Source organism: Dipodomys spectabilis, unplaced genomic scaffold (assembly GCF_019054845.1).
Source record: "Dipodomys spectabilis isolate Male_0828 unplaced genomic scaffold, ASM1905484v1 ptg000783l, whole genome shotgun sequence".
NCBI lineage: Eukaryota > Metazoa > Chordata > Mammalia > Rodentia > Heteromyidae > Dipodomys > Dipodomys spectabilis.
In genome coordinates, this window is record NW_024871460.1 from 6,876,851 (window position 1) to 6,894,772 (window position 17,922).

Genomic DNA, 17,922 nt, shown 5'->3' on the forward strand with positions numbered 1-17,922 from the left:
ACAAAGTTAGAGCAGCCCAGTGATGTCCGAGCCAACGAGACTATTTGTCTTGACTTTCTCATGTTTTCAGCTCTACAATCACACAATGTTTGTAACCACCCCAGACAGCACTATTTCATTTAGGATAAAGAGGAGATTGTACTATCTACTTTTGTTTTGTGTTAGTTTGTCACTTCTAATACTGTCTCATTTCTCTCCAACTTCCTATGTTCTATATGCAAAAATCTGTCTACAGACACCTGTAGCTTCAAGGGAGGCTCAGAAATGGAATATTTAGTGTTGTAGCTCTATTACTAGAGACGATAAAGGTGAGGGGGCTGGAAGTACCCTCATCAAAGACTTGTAGACCTTTTGTGATGCTCAGGTGAGTTCTGGGCGGTAGTCTCTGCTGAGTTTGAATCCAGAATAAGGGAATTACTTCTATTACTTAAACAGATCCTTGGCTGGCATCTGCTTCTATCATACATGAGGGAGCTGTGGCAGAAAGGCTGTGTCCTCCAGGAACTTCTTCTCTAGCTAGGCATGATATAAAATCTTGATACAAAATCTTAAACCACCTATCAGAACTCTAATAATAAGCATGGGGATTAGAATAGATTTGTTTCTCAGGTTACTTAGCAAAGTTTTCTGGTACTCAATGTATAAAACTGTTTTGTTAGGCTCTGCAGAAATACCTATGCAGAAGACAGACGTCATGCTGCTCAGGTGGCAGTCAAGTGTAGCAGTAGTTTCAGAACAGTACTGTAGTGTTCTGATTTAACAGATTGCTAGTGAATTACATTGCTTGAAAGCAACCTCTATTTTTTCTTTGGAATATACACATTATTCAGAAGAAAGCAATGGCAATAAGTAGAATGAATCAAAATCTTTCCATCATATCTCCAACTATAAAACAGTGTCTGAGTACCTACTATAAGTTAGTTACTTGGCTAGACACTAGGTTTTTTAAACTCAATAAAGAGTAATCAGTTGTGGATGGATACAATGGCTTATGTGTGTAATCCCAGCTGCTTTGGATATGGAGACTGGGCTTAGTGATGTACCCTTGTAATTTCAGCTATGTGGGTGGCATAAGGATCATGCCCTGATGCCAACTTGGGCCAAAAAGCACACCTACCTAAAAAGTAAGACAAAGGACAGGAGGCATGGTTCAAGAGGTAGAGCACTTATCTAGCAAGGAGGATGCCTGTAAGTCCCACTATCTCAAAAAAAAAAGTAGTATTGCCTCCCATGATTGCTCATAAGCTTAGTTGCACTGCATGCAACTACTTAGAAACTACACAGAAACAGCCAAGTTTTCCCAGAAAAAAGGTGAATTGTCAACATTGCTTAGGATACACAGAGCGCTATTTTAGTTAAAGCTTCACAATAAAAAGGAGAAAATGCTTGTCTCCTGAAGGTGTTGTTCTCCATACAAACAGTCAAAAGGAACGACATAATTTTGTTTAAACAAATCAGTTCTGCTGAGTCCTGCTAGCTCGTACATACTTAGTAGGCTGAGATCTAGGATTGTGGTTCTAGGCCAACCTGGCTAGAAAACTTTACTAGATGCCATCTCCAAAATAACCATCAGAAAGCTGGGCTTTCTGATGGCTCAAGTGGTAGGACACCAGCCTAGTAAGCAATGAGGCTCTTGAGTTCAAACCCTAGTTCTGCAACAAAGCAAAGTAAAAAACAGTCTGTCAACCAAAGAAGCACAAAGTGTATTGAAGTAGGGAGAGTGGTGCCATCTTGGCCACATAGTGGATGGTAGGGTCTGGCCTCTTGTCTTCATGGTGGGGAAAGGTCAAGTGTCCCCTGCCCCACCCTTGTGATGGGTATGCCTAAATCCCTGGAGGCAGGAGCTGGCACTGGACTGATAGGTTACTAAACCTGTCAGTCCAGTTCCTGTGACCCTCTCCCCTGACCTGACCCTATTTAGGCCCCATCCGGCTCAGGTGCAATTATACCATGCCATGTGTCTCCATGTTTGTGTCCTGTCTCCCGTCTCTTGGCTCCTCTCTGGTCACCATGGTGTATTGTTTTTGTTCTTTCTTTCCTCTCTGGCCTTCATGGCTCAGTTTCCTAACAGTGTCAAGTGTATTTACTGGCTGCTGGTCTTTGAGACAGGAGTCCACTGTGCAGTCATCGGCCTTTTAATAAAGACTCCAAAACTGGACCTCTCAAAATGTGGCATCTCTGTTTTCTTACAACAGTATGGGGGAGCAGCTAGAAGTTTCTATCTAAAGGCAGTGGAGGCTCAATTGGTGCAGAAGCCATTTCATCCTAAATATGTTTTGGGAGTGCTGTGTACTATCTCTATTCAATGCAAGCTCTAGCAGAATGAAAGACCATTAAATTGGAATGAGGTACTATCCTGTGTTTCCTGTGTGGAGCTTGTGCTCTGGGTGGGGACTGGCAGGATTAGGGAGTTGAATGACTTCTTAAAGAGTAAGATTCACTTGTAATTCTGAATGAATGCAGTGTGCTCTCCAAGGCTCATCTTGTACTGTCGTGCAGAGACATTATAAAGTCTAGCACTTCTCCATAGTCATATCAGAAAAGTTACTCTCAGAGATGAGGCCCTGGAGGGCCCAGGTTCTCTTCCAGCCATCAGTGACCCAGTTGGAATACCACCTAATTGGGAGAAAATTTCTTCTCTGGGGAAATTCTAGAGCAATCTAGTACTGCTGTGCCACCATTATTTTTCACATATGTACGGAAACAACGGAAACAAGTGTGTCCTAATGAAATCACAATGAGATTGAGAAAACTCAGATAGTTGAATTTCAAATATCTTTGGAACTTTTCTTTCCACTTCTGGACATAGCGTAATTGAAATAAGGAAGAGTGTTTTTCTTTGTTGGTTTGATTGGTTTGTAAAGTTTATCTTTTTTCATGATTAAGTATAAAAATACCATTTGAACTTTGTAAGCATACAGTTCCCTGACATTGAATAATACACTCACATTTTGGTATGTCACCAATATCTACCTCTAAAACATTTTTGTTCTCCCAAACTGGATCTTTCATTACACATATAACTGGCCAATAGCTACTCATTTTTATCTGCCTGAGCCTTTGGGTAGTCAGGGTTGAATTTTCCATCTGCATATATTTTGACTACTCTCTTGTAAGTGGAATCATATGATATCTGAGCTTTTGTGCCTGGCTGATCTCACTTAGCATGCTGTTTTTAATGTTCATCCATATTGTAGTGTCTATTAGAGTCTCCTTTTTAAGGTCGCTGAAAAATATTTCAGTTGTGTGTATCCTATTTTGTTTATCCATTTTTTTTCATCCATGGCCATTTGGGATCTTTCTACTTCTTGACTGAACAATACCCCCTATTTTTTTCCCTATCCATTTCCCATCAAATCGGTCTGTCCTGCTTCCTTCACACCTGCTCATTCCAGTCCTCCCTCCAAGAAAGATCCATTCCATCCCAGCTCTCCTGCCTTCTCTGTGGGAAAACTATCATGCACTACTCTTCTGTGACAGCTTGGATTTCTGTGTCAGAAAGCCTTGTGGGATTTTCGAGCTACCATGCTGCCTCATGCTTCATCTCTTCAGAAAGTACTGCAGACGTCCACTAAGTTGGTCTACCTGTGCCCCAGCACAATGTAAGGGCATGTCAGTCATTACCATGCTCTTCCCTCCCATGTCTACTCCAGCACATATGTGCCCTTCAGAAATACTTAATGCACTGAAGAAGGAACCTGAGAACTTCATTTACATAATCTTGCCTTAAATCAGAAGGAAACTTTTTTTTTGTCCTACGAGTAAATATTCGGCGCACAAAATGTACGATACCTATAAACAGGAGGTATTTGACTTTCTGTTCACGTAGCTTAATTCCTCACACAAATATTTTAATCCTCCATAGCTGTTCCCTCTTTGACTGCAAACTCAGTAGTTGATTTAGGTTTTTGTGCTTGGACTTATTTATTTCAAACGATTTCTGACAGGATTTTGCTTTGTTTTCCCTGAAATTTTGTGACCCTAATATTTGCAAATCGGGCTACTTTCCATTGCCTTCTTCTATGTGACTTTTGTCTCTTTGCTCATCTTATAAATTGTACACACATTTTGCTTTCTTTACTCTGTCCCCTCCTGTCCCCTTCCTTGCTTTCACTAAAGTTATTTACTCAGTTTGTTGGGCTCAGCAGCTTGTAGGGCAGCTTCAAGACTCTCTTCTATTGTCATTGCTTTTCCCAGCCATTCCTATGCCAAATGGATTTCTGCTTATTGAGTTGACACTGCAGGTGGCTGGAGGTCTTTACCTGGCATGCCTCTACTCTTAGTAATGTTCATGTGAACATCACTAACACTGAATTCTTCAGAAGGAAATGTGGAAATTTCAGACTTTATAAACGCTGCTCTTTAGAAAAAAAATGTAGCAGGGAAGTTTGTTTTTACTGCAGATACACGACTACTCTAGCTCTGTTTTGAAAGGCCATTTTGAGGGCACCATCATTTTTTCATGTTCAAAAAAACACGTCTCCCCACAAGTTGGAAGCCAGTGGCCCTGCTGATTGCAATGTAGAGTAATGCACAGGTAGAATAGAACTTCTTTTATGGAGAGGGAACATAATGAGAGGAGGTGAAGGAAGTATGAGAATCTCCTTTGGTGAGAGGAGATAGAAAAAACTGAGAGGTGCTGGAAGGGGGCTACCATATTACCTACCATATTGGCTACTGTAACAACGGTTGGTATTCCTTGGTCCTGAATTTCAAGGCAGAAAGCAGCAGGGGATATTGCTGCAGAGAAAGAGCACAGCTATCTCTTTTTCTCTACCTCATTAATGGATCTTTCAACTCCCAACAGAAGCACACCTTTTTAGTGTAATCACACTTTGTATATTTAATTGATGATTCATTGTAAGTAGGAGAGTCGGGAATTAATATTAACAGTAATTAGTCTCCTGCCCTCACAAGCTTTGACTACTAAATTATCTTTCAGCCGCTGCCTAGTTTTGGCAGCAGACAAATAGTTTAGGGAATCAACTTTGTTGAAGGTCAGTTTTAAGGTAATCCTTTCTTCACATCTGGGGTTTTAGTTCAATAATGGTCACATGACTTTGCTTCTGGCCAATTGGAAAGGAGGGACATTTGGAGGAAGTTTGGGAGAAAGAGAACTGTGGTCAACCAACCAATGTGGGGGAAAAAAAGGGTCTGGTTTATAGGTCTGGGTACTGTTAGTGTCCTTAAGTTTAGCCTGAAAATAATGCTCTGGATAGCAGCAGGGAGATGCAGAAGCAAAGTCAAAGTTCTTTAGACCACTGAAGAACCACAAAATCAGCCAACTGTAAACTTGTACTAGAACTGGATTTTCTGTCATAAAAGCCCAACCATTTTCTTCCTATTTAATCTCTTAACTTAAAATCATGTGCATTCCAACTTATCTTTGATCTTTCTGACCTTTTTCAGATACCTGTATGACCTTGTGTGACTATAACCCCTTGGAACCTCATTTCACTTATCTGGAAAATGAATGTAATTATGTCTTCTAGAATTTTTTTGTACAGATTATTTTAGATTCAGAACAAAGCTGTGGCAAGGCTAGTCCTTGGTTTTAGACATGTAGTAACTGATGGGAGATACCTATAGATATAAAACAGTAGAAATATGGTTATATGCATATGAACCTCTGTACAAACAGGTTTACACATCATGCAGATGTATGTTTCTTTAGATCATATTCACTGGATACTTTCTGTTCCACATGTATGGGCTAGACTGGGAGGTCTCAGGAGCAGAAATAAGAAAGCATATTTGAGAAGACATATTTGAAGAATAAGAAGGTGTATTTGAAGAAGTCACCTTTTAGACTTGAAGTCGCATTTTGAACTTGAAGAAGTTAGGGAAATATCCTAGAAAACATGCTTTTGGTTTTATTATTGAGGTTATTCATGTTCAAGGATGTAGGGAAAATAAAATAAAAGGCTTGAGAGCCATTGGGTTTGATAACCCTGATTTCACTTGAGTCTTTTCTTCTCTTCCCTGTAGTAGTGATAACTTAAAATAGCTGGTTTGTCTGCCTCTTCCATTAGATTATTCTGTGAAGGGGCTGCCTGTCTTTTTGTAAATCGGTGTAGCCAGGGTCTGCCCCATGAATGTCCTCTAGTAAGCACTTTTTAAGTATTGGTTGAATGAATGCAAGAGTGGATGTTTGGAGAATAGAGAAGATTGGGGTGGTGGTGGAAGAGATGGGCACTTTCCAGCTGAAGACAGAAGTATACACCAAACCACAGGGTTGAAATCATTGAATGCATATTGCAATAGAAAGCTGGATGATTTGGGATTCTCATCTGTAATGTAAGCCTAGTGAGGTGCTTGAAATTAGATACCGGATTTGCACATAAAGCTTTTTGCCTTCCAAGCTCTTACCTGTTCTGTTTCTTAACACTGAGATGTAGATGCCTTGTTTCTTTTCACTTAGGCCTATTGTAATATTTCTTAATGGGCTTTTAAAAAAATATGTGTGTGGTATTATGGCGTGAACTGAGGGCCTCGACTACCTTACCACTTAAGCCAAGCCTTTTTGCTTTGTTTAAGTGATTGTGTTTTTGCTTGGCATTGGCCTCCAACTGCCACACACCTATCTTTGACCTCTGGTATACTTGGGATTATAGGCTTACACCATTAAGTCCTCCTTATTGATTGAAATGGGGTCTTGCTAACTTACCAACTCCGGCTTGCTTCATGTTGTGATGTCCTAAGTAGCTTGGATTATAGGTGTGCATCCTCATGTCTGACACTTTCTTTGTATGATTTATTTTCTGAGTTCCATTTTGGTCCTCTTTTCTAGCTCTCCATTGTGGTTTAAATCCACGGGGTATTGATCACCCTGCCCACGCTGATGGTATTAAATTGCAAATTGATGGTGAAAGTGTGGAATCTCAATCCATTAAAAACAAAAGTTTCCAGAAGGTGCCTGACCAAAAAGGAACCCCCAAGAGACTTCAGGGAGAAGTTGAGACAACTAAGGTAAGTAGTAAACTGTTAACTGAAGAGAAGCTAAAGCCACAGCTCTGCTATCTTTATGGTCCCACCACAAAAACCTGGCCATGCTTCCATGAGCATGCATCCTGAGGAAAAGTGATAAATCTCATCGCACAGCTTTTAGAGAAGGCCATCTTGGGCTTAAAGCTACTACTTTAGGATACTAGGCATCATGTCACTTTGAGTCTCAGATTCTCCATCCCTAAAGTGGGAATCATAAACTCTACCTCTTCCCCTGGTTTGAGCAGATCAAATACTTTGGTACTTATGGAAACATTTTGTAAAAGTCTGGGCATAAAAGGCTTTTGCTGACAACTCATGTTAACTAATGGTACCTTATGAAGTGTATGTAGGTCGGCAGATTTCAAGAAAATGCTACATTTTCTCTTCTGTTGCATTTAGAAGGTTAGGTGTGTGCCATCTTTTTTTTTTTTATCATAGGCAGTAATTAAATATAATGATCCCAGGACTTCAATTAATAAACATTTTTCTCTTTTGCTGTAGGATACTTGCTTATCAGCATAAATGGAGATATAATAAAATTGACAACATGGTAAAGATTTATGAAAATGCGGGGTTTTGAGGGTAGCTAAGCATTATGCCCATCTTTGATCCTCAGCCCCACCCAGACCTGACCCCTCCCAGCCCTGGAGTTCCAGCCATACAGCTGGCCCCTCCCTCTCTCCACCCAGACCCATCTGAACTCCCATCTACCTCACTTCCTAACCCTCAGACCCTGCTGCTACCTGGATAGTGGAGGCTGCCATGTGTTCTCTCTCTGGGGCAAATATAGTTCCTCTAATAAACCTTGTAATCATCTTTCTCCTGTGCCTTCCTGCCTCTGCATGGTCTGCAGGGATGGCTGTGACAGATCTTTCAAGATGACTCTTTTTTTCTTTTGCCAGTCCTGGGGCATGAACTGAGGGCCTGGACCTTGTCCCTGAGCTCCTATTTGGTCAAGGCCAGCACTCTACTACTTGATCCACAGCACCACTTCTGGCTATTTCTGTGTATGTGGTATTGAGGAATTGAACCCAGGGCTTCATGCATGCTAGGCATGCTAGCACTCTACCATTAAGCCACATTCCAAGCCCAGTTGGTGACTTTTTGATGGGTGGCTTCTCAGAAGGGCTTTCTATAATGAGATTGGCACTTTATGAGTTTCTGTCTGAATCCACTGATAATATTCAGTGTTGAAGATGTTTGCTTTATTTTTTTCCATTGGAAAATGAAGGCATTAATGTTCATATGACATTTGATTCCTCCCTTTGTATATTCCCTGCAAGAAAACACCTTTTCTGTTGCTTGTTGAATGAATGAAAATTTACAAAGATTGAAAAACGAATATAAGCACCACAAAAACCCTTAAGTCAAAAGGTTGCTTTGCTTTTCCCTATATAAGGTCTTCCAAATTAAAATTTGAGTTTTTTTCCTTTTTGCTTTATCTATAGTTTTGAATAATCTCAGTGGTTACCTCCTTTCCTTAGCTTAGTTGGTTAACAACTAATGTCATTAATTGTGCATGCGAATATCTGTGCATGTGGCTGGAAGTAGGGAGTAGGGATTGAGGGAGAGATTACAGGTGTTTCACACTAGGCATTTTAGCTGAAAACAGTTGAGTCTCGCTGGAAATTGGTTGATGGCTCTTGAAGTTTTTCTGTGAGCAGCGTTTGAAGTAAATGCCTTTCTATCTTGACTAAACTTGACTAGTCTGAGGAGCCACACAGACATCTTGAAAAAAAATAAAACAGGGAAAAAAATGTTGTCAGCATCTTCTTTTAGTAAGAAGATTAAAATAGAGCTTGCTTGAATAGGATTAAAAAAATAATAATACTGATGTCTAGCATACTCAAAGTAAAGGTGGGATAAAAGACAACTCTTGATAACTTGTCTGATTTTAGTTTAATGATAAACGTTCCAATGTTATACTTCTTTTATTTATAAAAATTGTTAATAGAAAAATCTGGTTCAAATCTGATAGGATTTGATTACTTGTGAATTATTTTAAATTAGTGCTCTAATAGAAAAACCTGAATTTTGGAGTGGTTTCCCATTGTAGTTACTGTAGTACTGATAACATAATTCATTCATGATATAGATCTCAGTAGGAGCCCTTCCTCATTAATAGGTCACTTATTGGAAACTAGGTTTATCTGAATTTGTATAAATGATCTATAATAAATGCCCAAAGGAGCTTGAAGAATATTCAGGAGCTTTTCACTTTGATATCATATTTAGATGAAATAGTTGCCTGCTTTAATTTTTTCCCTTAACAAACAAAAGTTGTTGTTGGGGAAGACAATGGATGATTACTACAGGCTTTGGTGTCACACAGATCCTGAGGTTTCTGTCCCACAGATAATATGAACTTGTTTTATGCATGTGTAAACACATTTACATTTTCTCTTCTCTTACATTTAGAGGGTAAGTTGTGAGTCATCTTCTTTTCTCAGGCTGGTAATTGAATCTCTGGTATCTTGACCTCCTCTAAACTTATTAAACCTCTGGCCAGAAGTACATGTATTTAAAGCCATTTGGTAATGTAAATAAATTGGTATTGCTTTTCTGGATAGCACTCTGATAGAAGGTATTAAACTTTTACATGGATATAATTTTCAGGCCAGTAATTCCCTTTCTAGGAATTTATCCTAAGGAAACAATCAAATGTACAAAGATAGCTATGAGGGAGTGGGCGTTGTATCACTGTTTATAAGAGAAAAACATTGAAAATGGCTCAAGTATCCATCCATAGGATGCAGGCTAAAGAAATAGTGTATGTTCCTGCAATGGAACTCTTTTTTTTTTTTTTTAAAGAAGGCTGCAAGAGACCTATACCTATTATTTATTTCATGTGGGAATATGCATGTGATAATACTTTTAAGTGGGAAGGGATGCAAAAAGATAGGCTACTGTCATGTATGGAACAATGGTCTCATTTATGTAACAATATCTTCTGTATATCACTATAGTCAGCGAAGGTTTTCTTCATACTTTCAGCTGTAGTTTATATCTGAAATTGAGATTAAGTGGGACACTTTGACTTTCTATACTTCTGTTTCATTTGAATTTTTAATACCATGTTTAATTATAACTATTTTTATATCTCTTTTAATTATACCTACTTTAAAGCCTTTTGCAGACCAATTTATTAACTGATTAGCTCCACCATGATTTTTCCTGGTGTTTTGCCAAATTTTCTTCTCTGGGTTCTCAATCTTGCCACTGAGTGTATGTACCAAAGAAATGAATTACTGCAGAGTCTTCTGCCTTGTATTGTGGAGGCCATCTGAAGAGATACTTTTGCATTTGTCTCTGTTTGAACACATGGCTTTGACCAGGTTTTACTTTGGTGTTTCAAGTTCTCATTCTACATGTTTGCTTTTGACTGATTACACAAATCAAATCCTTCATATGTACATTGTGAGCTCCTTTCAGGGAAAGTTCTAGGTCTGTTTGGAATGTTTGTGTCCTGCTGCTCTGAGTCCAGTCACATTGGGATTTGAAATCAATCCTTCAACACATCACCTGTTCCAGCCACTGTGAGCTTCCTGCCTCACTGCAGTGTTTTTCTGATACCTAGAGATTTTTTCCCTTGATTTCAATCTTGATCTTATATAAAATTTAAAGTATTAAACATAGCATTTAGTATTTTTCAGTAGCACTAGAACCTCAGTAGAGATTATACTATATTCTTAATCTATCATGCTTTTACATATGTATATATATATACATTAAATATACATATATAACCATATAAATCTGCAGATCTGTGGGAGAATTAATATTATATGTGAGATCATTTTCTTATTTAGGAATTATTCATTCTCACTCTCCTAAAAACTACACTAATTCCAGAAGAAAATAATCTCTGCCACTAGTTAGAACTTATAAACTCCAATGCTTACAAACCAAAGAGAAACCAATAAGAGTATCTCTTTGTTAAGTTCTTTGTTAAGGAAGTATTCAGTCTAGGTGGGAAAAAATGCAATGGGAATAGGGCTCTGCAAACGCCATGTAGAAGCTGAAGTAGATTTAAATGCCCCCAGCCCTTGGGGATCCACACTGAGTATGCAGACCACACCAGCCGCTATGATTCCAAGCTCAAGATGCAAAACCTACATTTTCATGGCTATACAAGTGGGTTATATAAGACATGAGATTTTATATGCATAAAATTTTATTTCCCCGGGAGGCCTGGAAGTTCTCCAAAGGCACAGCACCTTTTGCCCCCCCCCCCATTGTCACTGGTAGAATTTGATGGGTGCTGTGAAATATGAGTAAAATTCAAATACCAAGCACTAAGGATGGAAAGTTCTCTTATTGACAAGGTTTAAGTTTCTTGGTCCAGGTATGGCATCAGAGATATTCAAGTATGTTCAGCATCGATCTTTTAGACTCAGAGTTTATGTTGTGGAAATTGAGGATGGAGTAATAGCTTAGGGCTCAGCTGTATAGGACTTGAATGCTTGGGAGAAGAGCATGGATCTGCTTTTTTTTTTTTTTTTTTGCTGGTCCTGGGGCTTGAACTCAGGGCCTGGGCACTGTCCCTGGATCCCTTTGTGCTCAAGACTAGCATTCTACCACTTGAGCTACAGTGCTACTTTTAGTTTTTTCTAGGTAGTTTATCAGAGATAAGAGTCCCACAGACTTTTCTGCCCAGGTTGGCTTCAAACCATGATCCTCAGATCTCAGCCTCTTACAAGGCTAGGGTTTCAGGCATGACCCACCAGCACCCAGCTTCATGGATTTACTTTCTACCAGCATTGTCCAATATGGTACCCACCTTTGGCTATTTAAACTTGTTAAAATTGTATAGTGAAAGTTTTATTCCTATGAGCAAAATGCCTACATTTTATCTATGTGATCATCACATATATATGAGCTACATCATTTGGACAGTATGGATATGGATGGTGACAGTTATAGCAGAAAGTTTTGTTGGACATCACTGCTGTAATCTGAGAAACCACTGAAGTTTTTGGATGTAGAAGTAGGATGGAACACGAAATTGTGTTGGCATTTTCTGAACCTTGTCCTTGGGCTTGATTAAGAGTAGATGTAAGGAAGCGGGGGGCCAGAGGTTCACGCCTGTAATCCTAGCTACTCAGAAGGCTGAGATCTGAGGATAACAGTTCAAAGCCAGCCCAGGCAGGAAAGTCCATGAGACTCTTATGTCCAGTTAACCACCAGAAAACCAGAAGTGACACTGTGTCTCAAGTGGTAGAGCACTTTCCTTGAGCTAAAGAGCTGAGGGACAGTGCCCAGGCCCAGAGTTCAAACCCTAAGGCCAACAACAACAACAACAACAACAACAACAAAAAAACTAAAAAAGAAGGGGGGTATCTCTTTTTGAAAGTGACGTTCCTAAATACTCTAATGGTTGGAATTTGAGTTTCTGTAGCAACTCTGGCTGTAGAATAACAGCAGTCAATCGATCAGCAGGCAGGATCTTGGCTATTCCTCAAGTTGGAATTCTGGGATGTGTCATCATAAGGAAAAGAAACGTGACATTGGGAAATTAGAGGCTTTATTTCTAGAGTTGATTTCCTAAGTGCTTGACAAGAACTTCTCTTTGCTGTAGTTTTATGCTTTTTATTAAAGGCTTCATAAAGCTTCTTTTTTTATGAAATATTTTCTCTGTTGTGACACTAATGCCGGGAAGCAGAGCTTTGTAAGTGGCCTTCATGTTTGCATTTCTGTCACATGCTGTTTATTTATAAAGTTTGCGTCACCATCTTACAGCTGAGATGTTCAAGAATTTAAATTAATTGCCAAAATTTAGTTTCTGGCAAGCAACTGGAAGAAGATGGGACTCAAGTCTAAGTCTAAGAGCTTTGGATTCCCCTAACATTAAATGGGCAAGCTATTTATTCAAGAAGAAAATAAAATCTGTTACACAGAGAATCTGGCCAACTAGGCAAAAGAAGAAGTTAAAAGGATGCATGCATTCTCTACCCCTCAGAGAGAAACCCAGCAAATCTTGATTACTGTATTATGTAAGGGGGAAACAATGCCACCTTGAAAACAGTGAATGATTGCCTGCATTTGGCTTTGGGACGCATTGTGTGACTCTTTGGCAACAGATAGCCTTTTCTAATATTAGATTTACTTTGTATTTCTTTGGCACAGAGTTAAAAGAGCTGGCCTGTAACTTGGTGCTAGAGGCAAGAGAAAGAAAAAGCCTGGTGTTTCGAATAAGCCACAGGCTACAGGCCACAAGCTTGGGGGTGGGTAAATGACAATTGACTGCAGGGACATTTGTTATGATGTAGGAGATTAAAACAGAAAGCTAAATAATTTAGACTTAGGTTAAAAGATGAAGAGTAGATTATACTTAACCTTGGTCAAATTACATGGCTCAGCTCCCTCTGAGAAGGGCTGGGACAGTTTGGGGGATAGAATGATCTCATTTTTGGCTATCTGTATTTTTTGGCTCAAGGAACAAGAGTGTCTCCAAATGAAGTCAACCCAATATGTCACCAATGATAGGGAAGGCCTTAGTGCAGGAGAAACAAAAATGACCGCATATTATAAGAATTGTCATAAGCTCTGATCAAGAGAGACAAGCAAGAATGACTTCATGCTATGTGGGTTCAGGCCCCAGTATCTGTCCCTTGGCTACAGTCAGCTCACATTTGAAGAAGTAAGCATTTATGATTAACAAATAACGCTCTAAAGAGCATAATAATAAATAGAGTACATTAAGCCATAGTTGCATGATATAATCAACAAAGAAGAAACTCCAGGGAGTATCTGACCATCTCATTTATCTTACTGGGTATTGGGGCTGAAACTTAGATTAAATTGCTTCTATATGAAGTTGGCGGTGGTTCCATTTACCCTAAAACACAGTTCCAGTATATGATCAATGTTTTCACTTTACTATGATTTTTTTTGTAATGGTTATGTGAAATAAGTACTTGTAGCCTTTGGTTAATGGTACATTTCTGGTGGCCTAAGACTACAGTGTGTGCCATTTACGTTGCAGGATGAAAGTTAGTTTAGTATTCAGGAAAGATAGAATCTCAAGGAGTGGATGTATCAGAGGGCCCAATTCTAGTTCCATTGACAGTTTCCACGTAGCACAGATAAGCCTTAGGAGAAGAATATTCAGTGTTTGAGTTTCAGAGATGACCTGCCAGTTTGTACTCTGCCTACGTGTTGTTCTTGTCCAGACAAAAACTCCGAAGATCCACATCTAGCCTTTTCCATCCTGGCAGCAGTTTAAAAAAAAAAAAAGTGCTGAATTGGTTAAGATATTCCAGAATTGCAAGTATCTTTTAAGATATCTCAGATTTGCAAGGATCTACATGAAGACAAATGTTCAGTGCTTTTTTGAGAAAGACAGACAGAAGGAGAACTCATGGCATTATTGGGTAAATTTTGCAGGTAAATCCAACAAAGAAACCTGCCTCTCACCCAGGGATGTCCACCCCAGCCAAGTGAAGAATTAGGAGCAGATAGTGGAGAGCCACATAGAGAAGGATGGAGCAGTGCAAGTCAAACAGTGGAGGGTGCGGAGGAAAGCTGGGTTGGGTCTTTATTACACTTGTGGAGGGGGGATGATACTAGTACCTTGTGTCTTCATAAATATACATCTTCTCTAAGCATATAGTTTATTCTCTCTCTCTCAACATGCATACCCTAATCTATCTGTAAAAAATGCAGATTGTTGGTAAGGTTTTGAAGTAATTCCTTATTTAGTTTTCCCCATAATATTCATTTTTCTAATCCCCATAATATTCTACACCACCAAATTATGACTCCGTGGACTTGGGTGACCATTTAAAACAGTTTGCCAGCTTTTCCTGCAAAGGGACCTGCATGGTAGGCATCGATAGCCCATGTGATTTGGAGGAGACAGCTACAGTTTGTTGAGATACTAAGTGGTAAGGGCTGTGGTTTTAGAACTTCCCTACAGATCGTCACCTCCACTGTGCCTCAGAGTAGCTGATCAGAGGTGCTTAGCCTTAAGTACCGCATGTGCAGCGGTACTGAGAATGGGGTAGGGGTAGCAGAAGTGATGGAAGGGGTGCTTTAAGCCACTTCAAACCCACATGCCATCACCTCTTTCTTTTGCTTTCTTCTCTTTTCTTTGTTTCTTTCTTTCTTTTTTTTTTTTTTGGTGTGTGTGCTGGTCCTAGGGCTTGAACCAGGGCTTGGGAAGTATCCCGAAGCTTCTTTGGCTCAAAGCTAGCATGTTACCACTTGAGCTACTCCCAGCCTTTTCTGTATAGTTTATTGGAGATAAGAGTCTCACAGACTTTCCTGCCTGGGATGGCTTCAAGTCATGAGCCTCAGATCTCAACCTCCTAAGTAACTAGGATTACAGGTGTGAGCCGGCAGCACCTGACGCTTCTATCAGTACAATATTCATACTTTATTATTCTATTCGGAGAAGTTTTGTTGAAAGTTGATAGTTGTAAAAACAAGGAACATTAGTACAAGAATGAATGAATTAGAATTGGCTTGATATCACGGATTCTTAGCGACAGAGAAAGATCTTAAAATGATAACTGAAGTGGAAAAAAATAGCGGAAAAAAAAGAAAAAAATAGCAAATGTTATATTAACTATGCAAATGTGGAAAGGTATTTCTGTTGTTCGTTCATTTTTTCCTCACTGAAATCTGCACCATGTTCCTCGCTGCTACCATGTGTGCCCCTCACCATCTTGTCTCCATAGAGTGTATCCATAGCCTTTTGTAGCTTCCACTCCTCTCCTGCCCTCCTGTGATCCATTCCCCCATGCAGCAGACTAGAATTGGGAGATGCCACTTGCCTGCTTAGCATCATTAATGGTTTTTTATACTGCATCAAGTAAAAATATCCAGCTTTTTCATATGACTGACACGAAATGAAGACATTTGAGTCCAGCTTGCATCCTTTCGGGCCCTCTTCTGGTTGTCTAAAGATTATGGGGAGGGGCTGGGAAGGTAGCTCAGTGGTAGAGCGCTTGCCTTGCATGCATGAGGCCCTGGGTTCAATTCCTCAGCACCACATATGCAGAAAAAGCCAGAAGTAGCACTGTGGCTCAAGTGGTAGAGTGCTAGCCTTGAGCTGAATTGCTGAGGGACAGCGCCCAGGCCCAGAGTTCAGGCCCCACGACCGGACCCCCCCCCCCCCAAAAAAAAAAGATTATGGGGACACATCATTCCTCCCTTTATCTTTGCACATCTTGTTTCCTGTCTAGGCCCCACCTCAACAGGCATGCTCTGACCACCCTAATTACATTAGTCTCCAGGTGCGCTCTCTCTTTAGCTCTCTCTCTCTCACGCGCTCTCACTCTGATTTACTTGGTCTGATGTACTCTAGAAACCTTCTTTCTGCCTGAAATCATGTTTCTTTTCTGTCCCCCCAGCCCCGCCACTGGAATTCCAAAAGTACTACACTTATTTGTCTTGCTCACTAATGTCTGTTGTGACTGTCCAGCATATAATTAAGATTAAATTTTTTGAGGAATGAATAATGTAACACAGAAGTCTCTTGCCTCTGGGTTTTCCTATCTCTTTTGATTTGTAGTTATTTTATTATCTGAAGCTTTTCCACAAGAAAGCAGAAGACAAATCTTGTGGGGTCCTACATCTGAGGGGATGTTTTTCTCCACTGGTGATGCAACCTCTTTGTTATCTACACTATGGGCAAGGGATGCTTCTAGAGCCAGTCATTGCCCTGAGTCCTCAAAAAGTCTAGATTTTCCATCTGTCCAGGCAAAGCCTGATTATAGGCTATGACAAGATCCCAATCTTCATCTAGAGTTTCCAGCTTTCACATCAGGGCCTATGATCTCCAGGGCTATCTCCAGGGCTGACCACCATTTCAGAGGCAGAAAAAAAGGCTCCCTGAGCACTACTCAGTCTTCAGTATAAGCATCAACTCACTCTCCTGGCTTCTGACCCATTTTCTAGATTTAGGTAAAACTTGAAAGAAATAGAAAACAACTTCTTCTCTTGGAATGATTAGGAATTCTGCCAAACTGCAAAATCAGACCAGAAGTTACCAAGCAAAACCTGCAGCTGGTTTCCAAGTGTTGCTTTCACAGTCCCTTTAGCTGTATATCATCTTACCCATCTTGAGTTGCTTATAACCAACTACAATGGATTGGTTGGCTTCTACAACAAGGGGCCTTTATTTCTCACATTTCTATTGGCTAGGAAATCTAAGTTCAACCTGCCGGCTGATCAGGCCCAATGGAAGTCCCCCTGCTGGCTTGCAGATGGCCACCTTCTTGCTGTGTCTGTATATAACAAACAGAGTGTCATTCAGGTCTCTTGACTCTTCTTATAAGAACATTATTCAGTGATATTCACTAGATACTATGTTGAATATGACCTATATAACTTGTGGGGGAGTAGGGATAGGGAGGGGAAAAAAACTGGGAGAAAATGAGGGAAGAGGTGACACTGTTCAAAAAGAAATGTACTGAATACCTGGCTTTTGTAACTGTAGCCCCTCTACATCACCTTTACAATAAAAACTTTTAAAATAAAGAACATTACTCCCTCAATGATCTCACCTTACCCTAATTGCCTCCCAAAGGCCTCACCTGTAAATGCCATCAATGGGTTTTAGGATTCTATATAGGAATTTTAGCAGGCACAAGCTTTCGGTCCTTGACATGTACCAAATACACAGTTTAACCAAATGCCAAGTGTCTGAGTAAAATCATTATTTGGCTGAAGTTGAATATCATCATCAAAAAATGAATGTTTGAAATACAATAATAAATCTGAAATATTAATAAGAATACCTATTTATTACAACTTAATTAAAGTTGGGCCATGCAGATTTTTAACTATTGGCATTATCCAGCATTGGTAATCATTTCTTGGAGCTGTCAGCTCCTGTGGATTTTTTTATTACACACTCATGATACTAAAAATCTGCTCTCTTCCGACCAAGGTCAGTGAGGGAGTAAAATGCATTTTTGTCAAGTTGTC

The 17,922-nt window shown here is 39.8% G+C and overlaps 1 protein-coding gene across 2 annotated transcripts in view; it reads left to right on the plus strand.

Moving 5' to 3' along the window:
- The window catches only part of Samd12 (sterile alpha motif domain containing 12), a 385,200-nt gene that overhangs the window by 35,970 nt on the left and 331,308 nt on the right, over positions 1-17,922 (plus strand). For both annotated transcript variants that reach the window (XM_042673117.1, XM_042673116.1), the window contains exon 2: positions 6,791-6,969. In XM_042673117.1, the coding sequence (XP_042529051.1) occupies positions 6,791-6,969 (179 nt within the window). The remainder of the gene's footprint in view (positions 1-6,790; positions 6,970-17,922) is intronic.